At 34.6% G+C, this 25,417-nt stretch overlaps 1 protein-coding gene across 1 annotated transcript; it reads right to left on the minus strand.

The window, feature by feature from the left end:
• Positions 1 to 3,505: 3,505 nt before the first annotated feature.
• Positions 3,506 to 25,115, minus strand: LOC129806618 (protein Wnt-6). Its single transcript, XM_055855339.1, has 4 exons — positions 24,895 to 25,115; positions 10,462 to 10,682; positions 8,870 to 9,180; positions 3,506 to 4,344 (listed from the first exon to the last, which is right to left on the minus strand). Exons 1-4 carry the CDS (start codon positions 24,954 to 24,956, stop codon positions 3,883 to 3,885), a joined length of 1,056 nt encoding a protein of 351 aa, XP_055711314.1. The 5' UTR covers positions 24,957 to 25,115; the 3' UTR covers positions 3,506 to 3,882.
• Positions 25,116 to 25,417: the final 302 nt, after the last annotated feature.

Genomic DNA, 25,417 nt, shown 5'->3' on the forward strand with positions numbered 1-25,417 from the left:
TCTTCACGCGTTATAATTTAATGGCGTTTTCGAACACCTTTTTCTCAGATGGAGGCTGCTCTTGGCGCGATGGCCGGAACCCTAACATACTGAAGATTGAAAAAAAAAACAGATCTTCTTTTGGACTTCCCACACCCCGTCTCACCTCCATCCAAAACTATTCAATCTCGCAGCAATTTTAATTTCAATAGTCCAAAATTTATGAGCACCTTCTATTCGAAAAATTCCGGACTAATTGAAGGCACATCCATTTGTTCTCATCCCAAAGCACTTGCCCCCTTTCTTCGGTTCACGTTGCTGAGCACTTCTTGAGGCCCCATTTGTTCACTTTGTGAAAACCACACAATGATGATCGTGGACAGGAGCGATGAATAACTTTTCTTGGACGCTTTATTAAATAAAATTTCAATGCTCCAAGGTAATTTACACATATTTAGCATTTTTACTTTTGTTTATAACAATAACAGAGAAAAACCCATGAATCTTTCCAACCTCACACTGTCCACCATTCCTTTTTGCTTATCGCTAGAGTTATTTTCATTCTTCTCCCATCTCCTTTCACATCCCAATGAAAACTATGTAACATTTATACAATAAAAGAGACATCCAAGATTCCTTTCTTTTCATTTGGTTAAATTAATGCAATAGACTTGGTTATTGACGCTCTGAAATAACACAATAATATTAACATCAAGTGTAATTTCATTTTCAATCCTTCCATTTTGCCTGCTTTTTGCCTCAGCTTTTGTATCTTGCGGCAATTTGATCTGGTGGCGCGATCGTGATCATTGGTCTTATGATCATGACACTTTTGCTGTGACTTTGGACCTTTAAGTTTTGCTTTAAATTCTCAAAAAGTTATTTTAAAAGTTTTTGGGAAAGTTTTTTCGTAGCTGAACTTAACAGTTGAGTTCTTCTATTTTGATTTTGAATCTAAAATCGATTTTGGTCGAAGCCTTATAGGGCTTAAACTTCGGTTGAGCTAAGGGTTTAAGCCTTATAAGGCTCCTATTGAAGCTCTCTAATACGGGTTTCAGACCTAAGGCTTAGCTATATGGTTTTACTGCTCTAATTTTTTATCAATCACGATTTTTTGGAATAATTTAACTCGGGATTGGATTATTAAAGATAAATAATCTATTAGGGTAAAGTGATATAATTTGGAATTAGTGTTACAAGTTGGACATAGCTTTTTTCTTGATAAATACAGTACAAAATTTGTTTTTAAGCACAAGGAACCAAATTACAAAACCAAAGCATTAAAAATATACAAATAAAAATGAAGTACTAAATTTATCAAGACAAAAAGCCCTGTCCAAATTGTACCATTGTCCAACCTGTACCACTGTCCAACTTGTACTACTTTACCCTAGGCTCTTTAAAAGCAATGTAAATTGCTCGCTATTTCGGATTTTTAGACGATCGGGAACTGGGTTAAACCTTTAGTCTGAAAACCGTTTAAGGCTTGATCTTTGGTTTCACAAACTGAAGTTTCCAAAATCTTAAGCCCAAGATCGTTCACCATTTAACCTCTTTAGAAATCAACTTCAATATACTTAGGGATTTTCTTGGTAAGTTTAAGATCTGAACCCTATAGGATTTTAATATGGGCTGCTCTATATAGTTTTAAAGATATAAAACGTAAGATCGATAAGGTCATAAGCCCTAGGACATCAATCTTTTTAGCGTTTATAGCTATAAAAACTTTTTAATTTTTTTTAAATTCAAGATCGATCAGAGTTAAGGCCTTGTAGGGCTTCAATTTCGATTGTCCAATTGAATTTATAAGATTTCAAATCTGCGATCGTCAAGGATCTAGGCTCTACAAGGCTTAAGCAAGGGCCTATCAAGTCTAATAAAATGTGAAGCTATTTTTCACTTTTCCTTGTAAAAATGTTGCAGATATTGCACTGCGTCTCTACACACTAGTAGAAATTTCTTTAAAAAATGCATTTAAAAAAAATCCCCTATTTTTGTAGGCAGAAACGTTAGATTTTTTTAAAAAAAAGGCAATTTTTTACGAAAATTGCTTCTAGTGTGTAGATACCATTAAACAAACTTGCTCGTAGTTCTTGTATTATTTCGGCGAACATTATGAAATATGTATTTTCAGATAGGTTTTAATGCACAATTTTGAAATATATCAAACTGATAAGTCAATTTAGGGAAAAACTGGCCATTAGTCTTCAGTGCGTCTATGCAAAAACGTATGGAAAAATGAATGTCGATAGGCCCCTGGCTTAAGCCTTGATTGTACCACGACGCCTTCTAGATCTTAAAGGTGAGGTTCTTAAAGATCGAGGCATTACGAGGCTTGATCCATGATTTCTATAATAGGTTTCCAAAATCTTAAACATGAGGTCGTTGCACTTTTAACTTTCTTAGGGTTTAACTTCAGGTTGTTTAAAGCAATTCCTCAAGTTGAAGATCTGTGATTTCTAGTGTTTCGATATTTGTTACTCTAAATATGGTTCATGATACTAATCGTAACGAACCTAAGATCGTTATGGATAAAAGCCCTATAGGGCTCAATCTTAATAACCATAACCTTTTTGAGATTGATTTTTGATAAAAGAAAACAAATAGAGTACAAATAGATCTAAGTTAAGACCCTATAAGGCTTCAATCTGGATTATCCTATAAAGGGATCTATGTTCTATAAGGCTTCACCATTGGTTCTACTCTGGTGTCTTTTAGATCTTGAATGTAAGATTCTTAAATATCTAAGCTCTGCAGAGCTTGAACTTGGATAGTTTTTTTATAAATCTCCAATATCTAAGAGTTCAGATCATTTAGCATTTAATTTGTTATAGGTTTCAACAAGTTTAAGATAGGGGCCTTACACGAAATTAAAACTGCGGTTGTAGGGTGAAAGGCGGGCTATAATCATTGGTTGTACTAGGAAGTTTTCAAGCCCTTAATACAAAATTCCTTTAGGTTAAAAATTAATTGAGCTACAACCTTTATTGCAGCTAGGACTTGTTTTTAAGTCACAGTTAAGATAAATGTTTAAGTGAAATAAAAAGATTTTAAGTCATGGATCGTTAGGAATCTAAACCCTGTAAGTGTAAATATTGGATTTTGATTTAACCTTTATTGCAGTCAGGAGTTTTCTACATAAGGTTAAGTTACGGTTGAGACCGCTTTATAGGTCTTGATCCCTAACTGAAATAGCAAGTCTCTAAGATCAAGGACCCTTTGAAATTTATCCCCTATAAACACTTTAAAATCGTCATTGAAGAAATTCAACTGATGACTTAAGATTAAGAACAAACCCTTATACGGCTTGTATCTTGGTTGCAATAATGACTAAACCTTACAGGTCTGAAATCATTATTATTAAATTAAGGAGATTACAAAAGTATCATCTTTCATCGCTTCAAATAGGATTCAACTCAGTAGTGCTTGAATCCTGGTTGAGACAAAAACTCTGCAAAATCTTCCGAGAAGGGCCTCATAGAAGGATTGATAAGTCGAATTTGATTCAACATCCCTATACACAATAACTATAAGTATTTTTTAAGAGAATATCATTGTCATCTTTTCATCAGTCTTCCATTGCACAAGAATTACACATCCTTGTTCTTCTACATTTCTGTGGATCATCTCGGGCACACAAAAAAATTCCTCATTGAGTGAATTGTTCGTGAAAGCGGAAATATTCGTGTTTTTTTCTGCACTATATAAGAGTCACTGATCGAGGGAATTGTTGAATATTGTGTGTTGGCACATTCGTGGAATTTTGTAGAGTCATTTTGGAGGGTAAAAACGAGCACGGCAATTAAAAGAGGTCAGCTGGGTCTGATGGTTCAATTCCATGGATAGAAAAAAAAGCACTGATTCACGAAATTCCCGAAGAATTTCCCACGAAGAGATTTTCCACTACACGCAGGTGTAGCGTGTCTTGCGCTCATCACACATTTTGCACTTCACCTCGCAACACCACTCAAAGGTGCAGTGGCAGGGCACTTTGCGGGTCACGAGGTCAGCCCTGTAGCCACGATTGCAACACAGCAAATCGCATCCATCCGTGCCCAGGGATGTGGCATTGCACTCCCGGCCTTGGGTACCTAAGGAGCCGGTTCTGTGGTTCGGTCGACAGAAGTCAGGGGACTCCTCTGCATAGACTAGGTCTTCCTTTGTTGGTGGCTTGATGGTTCTACCTTCGGGCATTAAGCTGGTGCCATCGTTGCGTGCGATCACCTTGGCTGCCCCGTCGAAGCGTTCCCGTAGGCGATCTGCTACTTCCCGGAACGGAGGCATGACCACCCAGCAGGTTTGCATTGTACAAGAACCTGACATCCCATGACATCGACATTTGAGTTGCATGTGCTTCTTGATTGCCTGAGATTGGGAAAAAAATATCGGTCAACTGGAAAAGCCCTACCAAGATTTAATATTAGTAGTAATAGTATTTGCTGGTTGTTGAGCAAGCTAAGTTAAAAACGTACGGGTTTCTCTGCGACGATTCGAGAATCGATATTCTCTTTGTCAGATGTCGAATATTGTTGCGAAAATCACGTACAGGCGGGAATTTTTACATTGCACTTGGACTTGGTTCACAACTTTTTCCTTAATGTTTACTGTTCGACTGACTGACATAGAAACCAGAATTAGCGTTTATCATAAAATGTTGTAGGTATTCTTACGAGTTATTTGTTAAATTTTAATTCTATATTTGAAGAATGCAATTTGCCATTTATTTATTTATTGACTTTTCTTAGCTATTTAGGATGTCTACATATCTCACGAATTGGATGTCGATGTTATTTACTCTTTGTAGATCAAACTTAGTTAACCAGAAGGAATTTGGATTTATCGGAATCGGATCATTGAAATCGAAATGTTATTAGGATTTTAACGGAAAATAGAACAAGTAAATTGATAAGAACAAATTTACTCTGGATGTGGCTTAATACTTTGTAGGGGAATGTTGGCATGGTTCGCACAGAGTGAACCTTCAAACAACGCAAATTTTCTCTTTCCTTACAAAGAGCTAGTTCGTCATTTCTTAGTCATAAGATAGATAATTATTAAGCTCATGAGACGAGATGAGAAATGGTAAGTCAGCTCTTTCACAAACAAAGAGAAAATTTGCATCGTTTGAAGGTTCACTCAGTGCGAACCATGCCTACATTCCCCTAATTTTAACTGTGTTCAAAATAGGGTTAATTAGGAAGGCTTGAACATCCAACTGATCCGACTTATAGCTTCAAATCAAAATGAGATTTGGAGTACAAGATCAATTGAACGATCTTATATAGAAAATAATTGCCAGCGTTGATTACCCGATATTGAGGAAACCGTACTCAACGAGATAAAGGTAGAGAACGGAATAATAATCCCTTACTAACTTTTGCTCTTTAATTAAGCGAAAGTGCTTCGCAGTCTACCTGATACCGAATTCCAGCTGAAGGAATACTCAAAAGGTGCTAGTAAGCCTAAAGAGATAAGGAATAGGGAATGCTCTAGATAACGATCTAAGGAAGTAGTGGATAGTATCCCTAAACAGCTAGGGCTGCTGAGATCCTAGAAGGAGCTGGTAAAGAGTCGCCAGGAATGAAGGAGGTTAGTGAGAGATCTGGTCCCTTTAAGGTACATGGCAGTTACAAAAGTAAATAAAGTAAAAGTCCGGATGCGGCAACACTGTTTGTGGAGTTTTCAACCCAAGATCAAAAACAACCTCTTCTTCAGAGATTTTCACACGCTCTGTGTCTTCCTCAGTGATCTAGTGTTGTCAGAGATCTGTGGGTTTCGTTGGGTAGGGGACGTTATGCATTGGCGGGAAGGTTCCGGGATGCTCACAAAAGATCTCAACGGATGCACCAGTCTTCGGTCATTTGGGGACAACCGAATTTTCGGGGACAAACCGAAAACCGAATTGTCGGTTTGTTCTGGAGTTCATGACACTAATGTTTAATCGAAGCAGGATTGCTAATTTCTGGATTACGATTGGGAACATCGTTAGCAGCATTGAATACTTGTTGCGAAGGAAGCTTATATGTACAACAGGAATAAATCTTTAATAAAAGCGACGGTTTACTTAAAGTTGGTCGCTGGCGCAATATTATATTCGTTTATATGAAACAGGTTTAATAATCGTTTGTTTTTTGAATTAGGAACATCAGTAGCTGCATTAACTACACGTTGCAGAGGAAACTATATACAACGGAATAGATCTAATTCGTTTTATTAAAAGTGGTTTACTCAAGAGTTTACTTAAACTTTTAGCTCATCGCATCAATACCCTCGTTTATATGAAACATGTTTCATATTTTCTTGGTCAAAATTAGTAGCATTATTTGCAGCGTTGACCACTTGTTGCAGAGGAAGCTATGTGCTACGGAAATTAATTTAAATTTCTTTAGCAAATGCGGCGGTTTACTTAAAGTTGATCGCTGATGCATCATAACAATGGTTTATATGAAACAGGTTTAATTGTTGCTTGATTAAAATTATGATTATCAGTAGTTGCATTAACTACTCGGTGAAGAGGAAACTATATGCAACGAGAATAGATCTAATTTTTTTTTAATTTGAAGTGGTGTACTTAAACTTTTATCCCAACGCATCAAGATACTCATTTATATAAAAGAGGTTTCATATTTCCTTGATCAAAATTAGAAGCATTAATTGTAGCGTTGATCACTCGTTGAAGAGGAAACTATGTGCAACGGGAATTAATTTAAATCTTGTTTTATTAAAAGTGACGGTTTCTTTAAAGTTGATCCCTGACGCATTATGATATTGGTGTACGTGAAACAGGATGTATTAGGGTCGAATGAACACCTCTTCGACAAGGAACCCCTATTGACACTTGCCAAAATGTTGAAATTTATTTAATCTAATAAAATGTAAGTAATATGGTGTTTTTTTTTATTGGTCGGTTGTCGATAAGGATAAGTGTTCAAATTTCGTATTCCAAATGGTACAGAGTATGGTGTCAATAGGTCTTGACACGAGTTCTTAAAGTGTCAATAGGTGTGTTAATTTCACCCTATTGCTTGTTTAAAAGTAACAACATTGTCAATATTGACTACCCGTCGCCGAGGGACTATCTGCAACTGGAATAGATCCTGTACCAATTAAAGAGTATCGATATCTGGGAGGATAATAATATCTGGGAGGATTTTATCAGTTATATACAACAACTGATTTCGAGTCAGACTAGGATAGTATCGCAACTGAATTGCTTTCTCAGATCCCTAATTATCTTAAATATTGGAATTTTATATCAAAAGTGAAGTACTTTATAATTGGATGAATGATTGGCGTGATACGTATAGAAAGGGGACTCACCGGAGATCCAGTGGGATTGAAATCACCTCACAAAAAGAACACTTCTTCGATCTTGCCCAAAGCTTTCGGTCTTGGATATAGACCTTCTTCAGTGGTCGACTAAACTATGTTTCTTGTATTTTATTAGGATACGGAGGATGTACTTTATGAGGTACGGGTTTGAATGTGATGTGGAGTGGCGCTTCACATCCAAACCCGTACCTCAAGAAAATTTGTTAAAAACAGTTGAAATTCAGTGAAAATAATTTGCAAAAAAACCTTACCAATTTATGCCTTGAAAATTATGATACCTTGTCCAGGATTACGGTCCGGTATCCAGGACCGAAAGCTCTGGGCAAGATTGAAGTAGTGTTTTTTTTTGTGAGGTGACTTCAAACCCACTGGCCATCACCGGGGGTCCCTTTTTTTGACGTACCTTATCTGGTTATGTGTGAAGAAGCTTTTCTTTCGTACGGTTATCAAGTTAGTAACTAAGGAGGATCTATCTGAGGTTTTGTTTTGTATGCTTTACTTCTTGAAGTAAAGAGAACTATATGCAACGTAAAATTAGTTGGACAAAGGAAACACGGATTTTGACCTGGACTTATCCTCCTTTATTACTACACAATCGACGTTTCGGAACTTTATGGCTCCTTCTTCAGGTATGCAAGTAACTAGTGGGAAAAGGGGGGTCAATACAAATTTTCACTAAACTGTATTCACAATTGGACGAGATGGACATCACAATGGTCAGAACAATGGTCACAATGGTCACAATGGTCGTTCTGACCATTGTGATGTCCATCTCGTCCAATTGTGAATACAGTGTAGTGAAAATTTGTATTGACACCCCTTTTCCCACTAGTTACTTGCATACCTGAAGAAGGAGCCATAAAGTTCCAAAACGTCGTTTGTGTAGTAATAAAGGAGGATAAGTCCAGGTCAAAATTCGTGTTTCCTTTGTCCAAAGTTCAACTCTTGATTGATCTTAAGCAGTAAAATTAGTTGGATAGTTCTATAATGGGAATAAGGCTTCTCAATGCAAGTTTAAATTTTTTAAGGTTATTCCTGTCGGACCCTTGATCTAGAATGGTCCTTAAAATGTCCTGCATCCTACGTGATATGAAAGGGTTGTAATCCTGGGAGTAGCTATGACACTTTTAAGAATTTAGAATTTTAGCTTTCGGAATTTTGGCGTTCGGGATTTTGGCGTTCAGGATTTTGGATTTCGGGATTTTAACCCGTCACAGGCCTATCATAATAATAATAATAATAATACTAGCACAACATTCCATGAAGGAACAAGGCCTTCCCGTAAGGGGATTTCCAGACATGCATTATTATTGTTTTCTTGTACGGGATGAGGTTGTCACTGGATGCAATCCGAACACCTTTAACGCCAGAAAAATTCCTGGTGACCTAAACGGGATTCGAACCCGGGACACTTGCATCATAGAGCGAGTGCTCTACCACTTGACCCATTGAGTGCCATACACAGGCCTATCAGCTTAGTCGAAAATTATCCTTTAACTTTAGTCCTAACTTCTGTTTTAAATTTAGTTAATTCGATACAAATGAAGACTTAACTTACAAGCAATCCAGCGATGTTGTTGTGCGTCTTGACTAGAGCTTTAATGTCTTTCTTTCGCCTGTACCTCGCATCGAGGAAGATCTTGGACTTATTCACCCCAAAGTTGATGTTATCTCCACATCCCGCCCACTCCCACTGTTCATCTGGTGCTATGAGATACTTTCTCCACTTCTTCATCTTGCTGGGCGGATAGGTGTTGCTGTTGGCGTGACATGTGCACTCCACCAGATTGCCCGTGGCACAAGCTCTGGCCAGCGTGTAGGCAATCCCAGCAGCTGTGATGGCATTCACGAACGCCGTCTCTCGCGTATCTGGGCAACAAAGGAAAAATTGTAAATCTTCAGATTGGGATTTCTTCCACCTCTTTTTCTGCAATCTCACATGAGAGATGCAGAAAGCCACTGACATGGGAGATTCAAAAGGAGAAATCTACCGACTCCCCGTGGAATTTCACTGAACACCTATAAATCGCGTCAGTAACTCTCTTTAGCCCGTGATACGCACTTGTCACCATTGTGTACATATTGATTTACAATAGGAGACCCCCGTCTCTGTAAAAATAAATCCACAGTACCATCCCCGGTGTCCACTTCATCCATAAAAAGCCCCAATGTACACACATATGGAAAGCGCATGAGAATTGGTTGGGAATTGAGGAGGAAATTTATTGATTTCTTATGCAGATCCGCGATACTATAAACATTTCGGTATGTCGTATTTAGATCTCTCATCGAATTGCTGCATTTGTATGTCTCTCTCTTGAAGACGAAGTACTCCTTAGGATTTTTTTTCAAACAGTTTGACCCCAGATTTACTTTTTTAAATTTTTGGGAAATAAAATTAATATTGGAGATGATTTTTAAAACAATTTGTGAAAAACGTTGTCTTAAAAATTAAAATTAGGAAAAGATCATTGGAGATTATCGTAAAATTGATAACGCCTGTAAATAAGTTACATGTTATAATTCTTAATTAATAGGTCGGGTTAGGTTATCAGACTCCTAGCATTACCTATAATCGTAAGTGAATCAATAAAATATGTTCATAGGGGTTTCACTGTACGCGATCAGTGAAGAAGGGATAGAGAGAAGAATTGGAGACACACATCAAGTGTCTCCAATGGCATGTATTTGGCCAATTTAAAAGTATTTTCTCCTTATATTTAAATCGAAAGAAAAATACCAAAAGCCTCTCCGAGACGCCAATGGAGTGTGACAGACATCGAGGATACACTGTTGATTGTAATTGCACTGGGGGATTGTGTACTTAATACAATAATGTAATTGATGAATGTACTGATTGTTTGGAACAGACAGTTGGAGTTATGTTACTCACTTCAACTGTGCCTTCTACTGTGTTGGGAAAGATCGTGGAAGCTTCTCAGACATCCGCACATTTCATTGTGACTCTTCGTGCTTCACCATTTCTTTTCATCTCTCACCAGAAAAGACCTCTTTTGGGGGCACTTTAACAAACCCAAAATACCCCAATAAATTTCCTCTGTCCATCCACGGAAGTTGACACCGGAGTATTTTGCGCTTTTACTCAACCAATTTGAGATCACTTAAGGTTTTGGTGGGAAAAGTACTCACCACGGGCCAATATTCGTTTGAGGCTCCTTCGCTGACTGTTGCAGTTCCACCTGTTGTACCGGAACTGATACTGACACTCAGCAAAACTCATGGAAATCCCATTTGTTATCTCTTTGAGGAGGGATGTGCCATTCTTGCAGATATCTGCTAGTTTGCCTCTGGCTCTCTTGGACTTGCGGCATTCGCGTTGGGGATCTAGAAGGACATTACTTCCCTCGACCCTGCAATAAATTAGACAAGAGTAAGATATGTAAAACGTTTGTAATTTACAATATCTTAGAGCAGAGGCGTGCAAGAACCGTTGAAACCGAATAAACGTCAATGGTCAAAGCGCTACTAATAACAAACTTATTTTGACGTTAATTCGGTTTCAACGGTTTTTGCACACCTCTGTCTTAGAGGATAAAATACTTAGACAGTAAATGAAATTTATTTTTGTACGAAGGTAAAGAGATACAAATTAAACATTAGTGTTACAAGTTGGACAATTCGCCGGTACAAATTGGATAGGGATTTTTCTTGATAAATACAGTAGTATTTTTATTAAGCACAAGAAACCAAATTATAAAACTAAAACATTATAAATATACAAATAAAAATGAAGTACTAAATTTATCGAGAAAAAAAAGCTCTGTCCAACTTGTACCACTTTACCCTAATTTATCTGACAATATTTTATTGAGTGATAAAATTTTTAGTGAATATAGAAAGAATATAAGCTTGTGTGCATAATTTGGAAAAAATAGGACTTGAGTCTAATGCTTTCTATATGAAAGAATTTGTATAGTTCGGTACCGGCCAAAGCCAATTCGGGATTTCGACCCATTTGAGATTTCGGATTTCGAGATTTTAGCGCTTTCGATATTTTAGCTTTTCGGAATTTTGACCCATTCGGGATTTTAGCTTTCGAAATTTTTGTCGGGACTTGTAATTTAATTCCGATACCCCTTCTTATTTAGTATAGAATCCCCAGAAATGCTATGCAAGCCATTGTGAGGAGACGTCGACCTCGAGACAGACCCAGGACAAGGCGGCTGAATCAAATTCATAATCTTGCTTTGGAGACCTTTGAGATCGAACCTGAACATCTTCCTGAAGTGGCGGAGGATCGACAAGCGTAGGCTGCTAAATTGGATGTCATGGGCCCGCGATCCCAATAGGGATAAACGATTGTAAATTATTATGATGATGAGCCCTATTAATTTTTTTTCTTAATTTGGAAAATTAGTATAAAGGAGATAAAGGTAAGTTTACTATTTTTAAATCCAAAGTTAAGGTTTTTAAATTTTCAAGACTAAGAACGTTACTTTAAAATAAATACTTATTGTATCATAAGTTGTACTAAAAATTTATTTTAGGTCCCTACATTTTTAAAATAAATTCTTTATCGTTATGAAACTTTTGATGAGGTAGATTTATTATTGTAGTGAACTTAAAAATAAAAGCCTTTTATTTTAAAAGACAGAAGTACTAGAGAAGAAATTTGATAATTAAAATTATTTGAATATAATGATCTAACGATATAAAAATTGTACAAAGAGTGAGGTAAAGTGGACTTTAACTAAAGTCGTCGTGGTGGTCACATCAATTGATAGACTTTAAATAACTCTATCAGAGATTGGGATGAAATTTTATATTTCTGTTTTTTTAATGATTAAATTCCAAGTTCGAATCCTGCTATAAAAAAGGGAGGAATAGTAAATTAAAAAAAATAAAAGTAATAGTAATTGTATATGGTCTCTAGGGATATCAACCAATAATCCTAAAAGATTTAATTCAATTCAACATGAAATTCCAAATTTATTTTATGCCTAAAGGATACAAAGTACAAAATTTCCTAAATGCTAAGGCTATATAAGATGATTTATTTATTCTTTGCTTTAGGTTCATAGTCTGTAGGGCTTTGGTGAACATAGTTTTTTTTCAATTCTTGACTAGTTACAAAAAATCAATTTCAAAATTAAATTATAAACCCAATTTTAATTTTTGTTCCAAAATCTTATTTTTTTTAAATTCTTTTGTGGTTTAATGTTTTAGAATCAGAGTTTAATTTTACGGACAATAATTTTAGTTCGAAACACATTTTAAGGAATTAGAAAGGGCAAAAAAGAATAAAATTAAAAGAATATCCTATGTTAGGGGATTCCAGGGCGTATTTATCCAGGGGTATGATTAGACAAAGAGATGGTATAATTTTCTTTAGAAAAAATAATTGATGATACCATTATTTGTGCGGAATAAATGCCTTCCTCCCAATGCATTTGAAATAATTATAATCTTAATACAAATGTTTTGACAAAAATTAAACGACAAGAAAAATTTAGATTGCTGGGTAATTTAATCTCTCCTAGTCTTCAATGTTTAAATTCTTCTTAACCGCGCCTTAATAGATATTTATACGGTGTTGATATAGGTGGTAAAAATCACGTACAGGACAGATTTAATCATATTCAGTCAAATTACGTCTAAATAAAACAAATTATTAATAAACTTAAATGACTGAGGTAAAATATTAACTGTATAGCCGTCGATGGAGGCTTGGATATCGAGCCGAAAGTTCTGGAATAAATTGATGTTTTTTCTCCAAGTTATTAACGTTTCTCGACGACTTTCAGAATACAATATTGAGATTTAAGCTATTAGGAACATAATTCCAAATGTTCATTTCGATTTATCATTTTCAAAACAATAGTATTATAAACTTGAAAAATATATTGATTTTTAAATTAGTTTGAAAAAAATATTCGCATTTCAGATTTTATTTCCTAAATTTTAGATTTTATTTCTCTCCATTGCTGTTCTTTGTAAGTTTTTCTTTAATTCTAGCACTTAAGAATTGTCTTTACTGATCGGACATAGTAGTTCGGATCGGGGAAGACCATCCTTGTAAGTTCTTCTATAAAATTGTAATGGTCATAATTTTTAAAATTCACGGGTTAATTCCCCTCGCTAGAAGGGAACCAAGAGGAGAGCATTCCTAGGGCGACCCAGATAGTCTTAGGAGAACCACGGAAGGGTGAGCATCGGGCCCCGAGATCTGGGTCTTTAGACATGGATTTAGTCCTATCAGGGCGCGGGACAACATATTAGAATTAATGAAAAACTTACGAAAAGCAATGTTGCAAGGTTACCCGCATCTAGGTACGTGATCATCTTTTCATCTACTTTTTGATCTTTTTTCGGTTATCTTAACTGCTCTCTACGTTACGGTCCTTATTGTTCTATCCATTACATTTTTCGTTGCCTTAAATTATTACTTGTTCTATTTTGTAATTTTTAATACGAGTGAAAATTGGTTTGATATATTCACTGGAAGTGGTTCTACCAAGGGTAGAACCGATAGAACCGAGGGCCTTTGTATCACAAACTTATTCATTGATCTACCAAGACTCCTGCTAAATTTTTATGTCTTGGAATAGGATCATTAATGAAGATCAATTCAATTGAATGTAGTAAAGATACTAAGGCCGCTACTCTTGCTTCTTTTGTCGCATAGCAATACATGTGAATTGATCTGTAATTTGATTTTTAATCATCACTTTGAGGCTACTTTGGCGTGCACATACAACCTGGGATGGAATGATAACTTTTCGATACTATCGAATCGATAGTATCGATAAATCTATATCTGTTAGATTAAGTGAATGAGGACTTTGTATGCAATGTTGGACCATTTATTATGATATTCTTAAAAGAATGTGACTATCGGTAAATAGCGACAAAATATGCAGCTATCGCTTGAATTTTTCAGAATCACAGTCGATACTGTCGAAAATAAGTTATCATGTCATTCCTGGAAAGGTAATTTCCATCGATTAATTCTGGAGTAGCTCGGTTATCAACACTAAGACGGCGGTGGCCGTTTTATCACAGATCTAACTCAAAGCAAAATACACCATGCCCTTAATGGCCTCTAATTTCCTACGCTTGAGTAGGAAAAACTCTTGAATATGGACATAAATTTCTCTAGTGTGTAGAGGCCATAATTTATTGATGATGAATAAAATACCCATCTCTAGCTATTTAAATGTGCTAAATAATTGAGAATATACATGGAATATGGGAACCTATGTTCGATAACAGACACCGAGGTAGCCGAGGTACTTCGATATTTGAAATGTTCTACTAACCCTATTCTCCAACATCTTTATCGTTTACCTTTTAAATGAAGGTATATTTTTATCTATATGTTCGTCGTGTTCGTCACTGTAGGTACAGGATATGACTCTTAGGATCAGCGTAAAATGTTAATAAACTGAGCCTCTAGTTATAGTATTACTGCCAAAGGTAAACATAATCAGTTTGAAATTCCATTTCTTTGAAGGGTGTCTATATCTCTGTTTAATAACTCTCCTTTATTACAATCATACGCAGAACGAGTAAAACTTGATAGTTATTGAGAGCATTTGCTAATTTTATGGATCATTCTCAATAACTTCCATAAAAAGCGACTTATTTTCTTAATGTACGACTTGGTGGACAAGCCCTCCGGAAGCATCAAGTGCTGCACTTAATGCGATCTCTTGCATCTGATTCGCAACATTGCTCCCCATCTGAGATGATTCTCGTGGTGATTCACCTTCTGGTTGAGTGCCGGTGTGTGTGGGGTATAAATTAATTAGCATTCATGTGAAAGATTTTTCTCAATTAGAACGAGTGTGTTGAAAGAGGTGGTGAGGTGGTGAGGCGTATTAATATGAAAACAAATGTTAGGAAGATTGGGCATAAAAATTGAAATTATGAGAACATTTATTTTAACCGGATGAGTTTAACTATCTTATTGGCAATGTATATATAATTTAATTGAGCAATTAGATCATCGATTTTATTGTGGATGCGTCTGGTTTGGCGCTATGTAGGGAGAGAAGTGTGGCATGGTGATTGAGATTTTGAGGAGTGAAATGCGTGGTGTTCTGAAGGGAAATCCACGTACTTGCAGTCATCTGGTGACGTAAACAAATCCCATGCACCCCAAATGGGAAATTGTGTGAAGGTTGAGGAGGGAATTCCCTGGGATTTGTGGAGATCTGGGTAATCTGGTGTCCAGAGGGAGTAAAGTGAAATAGGACAGAGCTACTCTTGGTCACACTGGTAAGGCACATCTGAGATTCTTTTTTTTTGGGGGAAGAAGTGGTGCTCCATGGAAGAGACCAACACTGCTTCAATTGTACAGAAGAAGCCCATGTGTACACAGAATTTTATGGTTGAAAACACACTATACAGATATCCTGGAATGACAGTAGCTGTAAACAAAATTTAATGGCTTATACACTTGATTGCCTAAATGGCTACAATAAAAATATGTGACGAGAACATTTTCACGCAATCCTCAAGTCAAGATGATTCGACTTGGGCTGGCTTGGAAGATGCCACGAGAAGAAGTAGTTTCAGATGAACTTCGAGGTTTAAAGTAAAAGAAAACAGCGATAAACTTGTTTGAACTTATAGCAGCTGTGATTCTTTCGAGATATAGCAACATACTATCGTTACCGATAATAATGCCGGCACAACATTTCATGAAGAAACTAGGCCTTCCCACAAGGGGATTCCTAGACATGCATTATTATTATTTTTAAATTGTACGGGATGAGGTTGTCAGTCCCATGGCCGTGGAATCAAGTGCAGTGAAGCTCACTGGATGCAATTCGAACACCTTTAACGCCAGAAAAATTCCTGGTGACCTAAAGGGGATTCGAACCCGGGACACTTGCATCATAGAGCGAGTGCTCTACCACTTGACCCATTGAGTGCCCTACCGATAATAAAAATGTTAAATTAATAACTTGGAAATTTCTTATTTGGGATATTTTGCGAACTTTAATAAAAACAATTAATTCAAAAAAATCGAATTTGATCAGTTGAGAAAAGAGCGTTATACAGGCTTCAGATCTGAGGCTTAGCCATATGGCTTACATCTTCTAATTCCTTATCAGGCGGGATTTCTGAGGAAATTGTTGCTTTGGATTGAATATTAAGGGCAAATTAGCCAATAGATTTTGAAAAATTAACAAAATTGTTTGTTATTAAGATTTTCGAGGTCTTTGGGAATTAGGCCAAGCCTTCAGTCTGAAATCGGTATTACCTTCGTACGACTCAAGCTTCGGACAACTCAATTTTTTTTATGTTATTAATGGATTTAATCCATGGCTCTTCTCAGTAAATTTAAGGCATTTAACTAGCTATTAAAATGTAATCCTCTAATGAGTCAAATTAAATAAAAACATATGGAAAAAATTAGTAGTTTTCCCCTATTTAATTTAGAATTTCAAATAGCCGACTTTTCCCAAAAGTTTAACAAAAGGAAAAGCGATTTTGATTTGTTCTTCTATATTATACTTGAAAAGATAATTTCTTAAAATTAAATTAATTTTGCAATTAACATGAATATTAACACGTTGAATCAAAAATTATTTTAAAATTACTTTTAAAGCGATTGTCTTCGCTTCATACTTAAATTTATTTAGCGAAAAATTGTAACCATAATGGACATGAGTCCAGAAATAAATAATAATAAAATAATGAATAAGAATAATAATTTTCGAAAATGTGAAAGGATAATAATATTTCCACTTATTATTTAATATCAATGCAAGAAAATTTCTTACTGAATTTTATTTTTAACTGAATAATTAGGAAATTTTGCGATACATAAGTTACAGGTTCATTCGAAGAAGTTCTGGACTTTTTATTTATTATTTTGTATGTCTGCAAAATATTAAAAAGAAATATTGAAAAATAGTTGAAGTGTTGAATTCCAAATATTCATTAAAATAAAACTGAATTATTAAATAGCCAATAATTGAAAAATGTTTTTGAAATATTAAATAAACAAAATTAATTCTGGCATTTTTTGAAGTTTAAATAAAAAAATCTTCTTGTAGTATTGTTTTCTCGCAGGAATAAAAAAACACGAGTTCAAATTTATAAAAAAAAAATATTTTAATTCTTAATAATAATAAAAACGTAATAATTGTCAAAAAAAAATTAAAAGTGAGTAGAAAAAATAAAAAAATGAGCTGTAAAAAATGAAAAATAAGCAAAAGAAAATCAAAAGCAGTAAAATGTAAAAAGAGGCATATTTTATTAAAAACTGTTAATAATATTTTAAAAGAGAGCAGTAAAAAATTAATAATGTCCAGTAAAATTATTAATAATAATCAATCAATTTATTTTATCAAGTTAGCACAATATTCAGTTTGATCAGAGAAGTAAAAGTATTCAATTTAGTAAAGGGAATGATAAAAAGTGATTCATAAAAATAGAAAACGGTTAGCAAAAATTATAAAAGTCTATTCATTTATCTAATCATTTAAAAACTATCAAACAAGGTAAATATAAATAACTTTGAAAATTATGACATATTGGCTATTTTGGATTTAATCGTGAAATTTTCCAGACTTATCAAATATGTTTAAATCAAATAAGCTATGATCAAATTAAATATGTTTGTTGCTCATTATTAATGTTTTACTACTCACTTAATGACCGCTTTAAAAAAAACGCCGTTTTTTAATTCAATTGAATTAATTTTAATTTTTTTTTTTCAAATCCTTTACTGCTTATTTTTTTTATTATTATTCATTGTATTTTTTTATTTTTTTCTGCTGAAATCATTTATATTTTTTAACAAACAAATTGTTTCTTTTTTTAATAATTCAAATAATTTATTACATTTTTTGACGATTGCTTTGTCATATTATTTTATATTTTTTACATTCTGATCATAAGATTCACTATTATACGCTTAAAGAATTGTATATTTTTGTAAAAATAATAATATTGTATATTTTTTGATAAATAGTGTTTAAAATTCTTCGACTAAAAAAAAATAGAAAAACTATTGAGATATCTCTTTCGAAAGATAGCGTATTTTGTATAGCTCGACGGTGGACTGTTATGGTTTTCAAATTCAAAGTTATACTTCGAGAACTTATTTATTAATTTATTTTGAGGTACGGGGCTCTTTTTTCCTATTTCATGTGTTGTTTGTTTGGCAAATTATTTATTAGGCTTGAAATGCAGGGGGAATTATTTAGAGGGAAGACTATTTGATGCAATGGACCGAATTGATATTCGATTTTCAAGGAAGCCAGGCCTTACAATTATTTAATTTAGTCACGCAATTGTTTTGCAGACTTAAATACCATAACCAATAATAAAATAAAATAAACTAAAAATAAAAAAAAAACTTTTATTTTGCTTTCAGCTATTGATGAAGGATAAGAGATTGAGCCGAAAGCTCTGGAAAAAGTGTATGAGTTTTTCCTGAGTGAAATGTGTTTCCCAAAGATTTCCGGAATCCCTACATAGTTAAATTGCATAACGCTCAAGCCCAATGTCCTTTAGAAATATGAGAAAAATCATATATCAATGTAGACTGATCTTGCCCTATATTGTTTCCAAATCTCGCCACCGTGTTAACATGCACAACAACTTATGTTAACATTCCCTTGCTATAATTCCGGAAAGTGTCCAAGGTTTCTTTTTAATTGGAGTACGTTTCCTAAAAGATGAAATAAAGATTTCCAGTATGTTTAAAAAATATAAGAATTTATAGGTTCGTTTCAGAGGTAGCATAGTAAAATGTTGAAAGAAATAAGTTTACCTGAGAACAACATAATTCAGTTACAGTAAAAAAAAAGGATAATGCTTTATTTCTAAAAACAAAAATTATTTTCAGCTTGATTAAAATATAGAATTTTAAATAAATAAAAAAATAATAATAACAACCCGAAAATCGAAAAGTGAAGATACGTTAACGATTGATTAAAATGAGGACATCTTTTCTAAGTAATACGGGTTTCAGACCTAAGACTTAGCCATCTTCTTTAACTCCTCTAATTCCTTATCAGGCACGACTTTTTGAAAATCGTTGTTTAGGATTGGATTATAAGGGCAAATGAGTCATTAGATTTTGTAAAGTCAATGAAATTGCTTGTTATTTAGATTTTTGAGACCTTCGGGAACTGGGCTAAACCTTTATTGTACATTACGACCGAACGGTCAATTTTGGTTTCAGGGGTAATAAAATCAGCTTCCCTGGAAATCCTAGCCTATTCAGAGGTAGTTCAAGTAACTGAAGCTTTACAATAGCTGTGATTATGAGTGAATCCCAACCAAAAGTGGGAGCAGAGAGACTGAGAGTTTTGTAACTATGAACGGATGTGATTATGGGATGCTTTAGTCATCCTCACATATCGTGATCTGCTTCGCTAAGACACTCTCAATAATCTCTTCTATTTATTGAAATAATACAACTTTCAGAATTTACATCTAATTGCGTTACTCGAAATTCCTCCATGGTCTGGTCTTCATTATCCCAAATCAAACCATAAAAATCAACATCATTCCCATTTCTTTCCTCTTATAATTTTTTAATAGAATTCTAAAAATGATCACTCTCGATCATCAACCTAATCATATTTAGGGTTATATCGATCATTGGCAAAAATAGCCTTATTAATCAATTCTGAAGGAAATACTCAAACTTGAGCATTTTTCGCAATAACGATTCATTCCAAATTGAACGGAAAAAACACAAAACCCAATATGATGATCCTGATTTCTTGTGGAAATAAACCATCATCAATAATCAGAATATTTTCCTATTGATCAGACGAAAAGCAATCACAGACGGAATTTTCTTGGAACCCGTAGGCGCCATTCCAGACGAAAAAAAATTGAGCACACGGCGAAAGGCAAATAAATAAAAATTAGTAATCGTGCAATTGAATCTCACGGATTTGACTGACAAAAGGAAATGCGGAAGATGGTATTTCACCTATTTCACCCACTGGAACAGTGATTGAAGATATTTGATTTGACTCTTAACTGATCATCTTGTGCGATCTCTTGATCATCACGAATTAAGAGTAAAAAAAAAAACACTGAAATTTATGCAATTTCCCCTTTGAAATTGAAACCCATATTTCAGTCTTGGTAGCGTCTCGAATTAATATTAATGAGCTACTAAATCGATTTTGTGTCAATTCGAACAAAAGACTTGCTCCTATAGTACGTTCATAATATTGTGAAAATCAGATAAAATCTGTAAAATATTTTCGATGCAGCAAAAAATATCGTCAGGGTTAATTATACAAATTAGGTAATCGCGTGATCTGTTATATTTAAATATTTTTTTTGCAATACTAATTGATTAATCGAGGCCTTTAATATATGATCAATCTAAATCCCTTTTATTTTTTCGAATTTATAGAAATACTCAATCTGCGAGGTAAACGTTAAGCTGGGGTTTGCAAATTTTAAGATTTGATTAGAATAGGTTTAGTCGTCTGGTAATGACAATTCCGATTAAACAGTTATACGTGTTTTAGATATATGGCTTAGTTATATGACTCAGTTTAAATTTCTTTGAAAATTATGATTTAGCTTTGAATATTAATGATAAATAGTCCTAGATACGAAAAGAACTAATAAAATTATTCGCTATTTAGAACTTTTAGACCTTCAGAAACCGGTCTAAACCTCTAGTCTGATGACTATATTAGAGATAGTATAATAGAAACTTCAAATGTTAAAATTTGCCTTAAAATATCGACAAAGATACAATATTTCCCTTTCATTTCTGCAGGTATTTCTTTTAGGTTATTAAAAAAAAGTACAATTTTTTATGTCAATATTGTTATATGCTACTAAAGATCTTGATGGTCAATCGACTTAATTAACTAATGTTTCTCAAGGAGCACTTTTAGAAGAAAAGAAGCAATGATAAGTATTTATTTGGAATTTGTGAAAGTGTGCTTTCTTCGATTAATTCACCTATAAATTATCACTATAGATTCAATTCAGCAATTAATCCATTAGTAAGAAGTAGAAGTGAGCCTTAGTGATCCATATTTCCCATTCCTTTATATTAGAGAATGGAAAAACGTCTGCCACTAGGTTTGATATGGGGACTTCTTTTTACCTAGGCTAGTGCTTTACCCCTGTAGAGTATTTCCAGTCATGCTCAAGTTTCCTTGATCAAGGGGAATTCTGTAACAGTATGACAATGTCATATGACAAAATTTCGTCGTAAAATTCGGGAGTAAGATAACATTAAACCCTAATGAACATTTAATGGCCATTGCAAAGAGCTTTATGAGGCTTTTTATAATTTATATGAGTGGGATTTATGATTTGTTCTTCCGAATTTACCACATAAAACATTTTAAATTTATTATATGGTATTGTCATACTGTTACAGAATTCCCCTAGGGTGACATGATAACTTCTTTGCGATTTGATTTAAAAGATAGCTGAACTTTTTGTAACTTTTCGCAAAGCTCGATTGAATAAATATATTATTATTGATTTAGATATTTTTCAGAGGTCACATTCTTTTAAGAATGAATCTTCCTTATACGGGATTCAGACCTAAGACTAATGTCGACTTCAGACTGGAGGTTTAGCCCAGTTCCCGAAAGTCTCAAAAATCAAAATAACAAGCAGTTTTATTGATTTTCTAAAATCTAATGGATCATTTGCCTTTTATATCCAATCCTAAAGAAGAATTTCCTATAAAATCGTGCTTGATAATGAATTAGAGGAGTTAAGCCAGATGGTTAAACCTTAGGTCTGGAGCCCGTATTATTTATGGTTTAACTGCTTTAATTCTTCAACAATCAAGATTTTTTGGAAATAATTGAGTTAGAATTGGATTCTTAGGGACAAATGATCTATTAAATTATAAAAAAGCAATTTTTTTTTCTATTTAGGGTTTTGAAGCCGTCGGGAACAGGGCTAAACCTCTCGTCTGAAAACGCTTTTAGGGTCTAAATAGACTATAGTTAATCGTAGAGAATCTTAAGCCTGTTAAATTAGGCGGTAAAGAAATAGGTAAATGAAAATTGTGCAAGGGGCCATTTACAGTGATCCTAAACCCTTAGTGTATGTTAGTATGGGCTGATCCTGTATCTCCAAATTTTAATTTGGATCAATTTAGGAAATTAGCATTAAAAAAATAACTCCATATAAAAAAATTAACTTGCTACATGCTTGCTCCAAATTTTATGTACTAAATATTATCAAAAACCTGAGTCTTTTCAGGTCTTTAAAGTCATAAAGCCAATGTTCTGACCACTAACCGAAAGAGGTCTTCTTAGAAATAAAACGATGTCCTAAGTTTTCCCTTATACCATCATTTTCTTTCAAAATCTTACATTTCGAATATATAATATATCGTGAATGAATAAAAAATCTATGAACCTGTGAAAAAGAATGATAAACCTAAGATCTTTTATATTTAATAATTCTTTATCTAATCCGAGAAATAAAATGAATATATCGTCACGTAAACGAATGACCGCTATAGATTTCGATCACAGAAAGAGCATACAGTCGTTCGATAAGCTAATACTTTTCATTTCTTTTAAAGGTTTTTTAAGGAATATTACAAAATTTAAATCTATTTAAATAGTCCAGCGGGCACCAAATGCTCACCAATTTCAAATTAGCTGAAAATATTTGTATTTTTAGCTGAATTCTGCTAATCTTAAACGAAAATTCGCGTGGCAGTGCCATTTCCATATATTTAGTTAGCACTTTTTGTTCGGCGCCTGCTGACTGCTGACCGTTCAGTACATTTTTGCTGATGGATTCAGCAAAAATATCCTGAAGACGCACCTTATCTTAGCCAGAGGCGTGTAAGAACTGTTGAAACCGAATAAACGTCAAATGAAACATGTACGTCACTGGTCAAAACGCTACCAGAACAAACATATTTTGACGTTTATTCGGTTTCAACGGTTCTTGCACACATCTGCTCTTAGCTAACCGTGCTCACTCACTGAGAGAAATCCGAAAAAGTTAAAACGACATTCCGAAAATGTTAATTTTACCCTGTAGTATTGATCCAAAATCGGTGTAAATATTACCCTTTTTATGTGTATTGGGGGTTAAAGTTACCCTTTTTCATGTTAATTTTACCCTTAAAAAGGTGTAAAATTAACATTAAAAAATGTTGATATATTTTTACACCTAAAAAGTGTTAAAGTTATGAGGAAAAAAAGTTAATTGCACCCTCTTCTTTTTCTCAGTGTAGTTTTGATTAAGATTTCAAATTGCAAACTATTAGAAAGTCCGCTTTCTCGGTATTTGTTACGTCCTCTAGGAAACACCTCATACACCCTTAAAACCTTAATACAGATCCTAGCTTATCGTTTTATGTCCTAGAGAGACTTATGTGCTGGACACACTTACGGCTTAAATCTAAAGACGGCTTAACGTATTTATAATCAAAATAATGATAAGACTACATTCTTATCGGTTTCCCACCAATTTGTCTCTCGACTTAAGCTGTAAATCTATCTAGAGCGTTACGGTTTAATCCGATTAGACGACTTAGTGAAAAATCGATTAAAATGTAGTCTAATGTACAAATGTTAAAATGTAGCCGTCTTTCGGCTTAAGCCGTAGATATGCCCAGATCATTAGTGATCGTTCCTTTATTTAATAAGGGTAATTGTGACGAAAACTCACAAGGGGCCTCCGATATGACGGACCTTTCGATAGCGACCTATACTACGTTTCTAGAGAGAACTGATGGGGAATCGCCAGTACTGTAGGAGGAGGTAAGTGGGACAGGCCCGGTTCCTTAAAGGAACGTTGGAGCCACCTAAATAAGTCATTGTGACCGACCAGGTTTTAAGACATTTATTTTATTGTATTGTATTTTGTAGGACATTTATTTTACATTTCAGGCTACAAATAGAGTACTCCACGATGTATTTTTACTTCACTAACCCTTTTTAGTAAAATTCGGTGAATTGTAATCTTCCAGTTTTCTCTTGATCTGTTATTTTCTCTCAGATACGTAATATCTTTCGTCACGTTTTTCTTGATAATTCTCAAGACTCTGTGGATCATTTCGTGTGTATTTACCCGAGATAAGACACCTGATGAATTCTCCGCAAAGCCTGACACACAAACACATGGCATGATCTGTCTTTGGATTTTCAAGTGGAAGATCACTCGATCGTCGGAGCATGGCAGATTTGGGGAGTCTTTTTAATTGCAAATGCCAGAGATTACGGGTTCTAAACACAGTGTCTGGAAAAGTGACATGACACTTGCAGAAAATAAACACTTTACAACCCAATTGATCAATGGTGAGAGCATGTGATCGACGCTTAACTTTCATCTTAGGAGTTTTGTTTATTTAAATGTAATATACAAATTGTAGCAGTTTTCCCAATTCCATACCCTCCGGTTAACTTTTCCCGGTGGGGAACCCCACTGATTTTTGAAAATATTCCTTCAGACAGAATTAATATGAAAACTTTTGACGCAACAATCGCAAGAAAAAAATGTATACGTCATAAATTTTTTTGTTGTTGTTAATATTGCTTTTTGGATCCGCCATCCGGGAACGCTGTAGCGCCCCCGGGAAGCTTGAATGGATTGAGAAGATTGAGAATGCGGATTAGTACTTACCATCCTGATCCAGTGATGGGCATGAGAAATAGGAAGAGGGTTGATATTAGCACAAAACGCATTTCGCATTCAAATCCGTTTAACTTGTCTAGCCTATGTTCCGCGTACTTGTCTGGGGCAATCTCTTCTCACGTCACAGGAGTTGGTTTCATTTTTATTATGTTCACACTATTATCTCACTCTTTGGTTTGTTTTGTTTATCCGTATACAATTGTATAGGGCTCTTTCACTGTCTGAAGAAGCCAGCCGGAGAAAAAAAAAACGGAGGATCGTCTGGCTGGCGTGCGTGATCGCGGATCGAATCAATCAATTTAATGGCAACACTTATGGGCAATTTTGCCGGTTGGGCGTATATGAGGTGGTAATGTTGATTACCGGTATGAGTTGATTCTCGAACTAGGGAAGAAAGTTTACATTACACTCTTTGTCGACACTTCGTGATCTTGTCTTGGGATGATCTTGTCTGAGGAAATCACCATAAACCTCAAAGATCACTCACTTTCCCTCTCGATCAGTCATTATT

Source organism: Phlebotomus papatasi, chromosome 3 (genome assembly GCF_024763615.1).
Source record: "Phlebotomus papatasi isolate M1 chromosome 3, Ppap_2.1, whole genome shotgun sequence".
Taxonomy (NCBI): Eukaryota; Metazoa; Arthropoda; class Insecta; order Diptera; family Psychodidae; genus Phlebotomus; species Phlebotomus papatasi.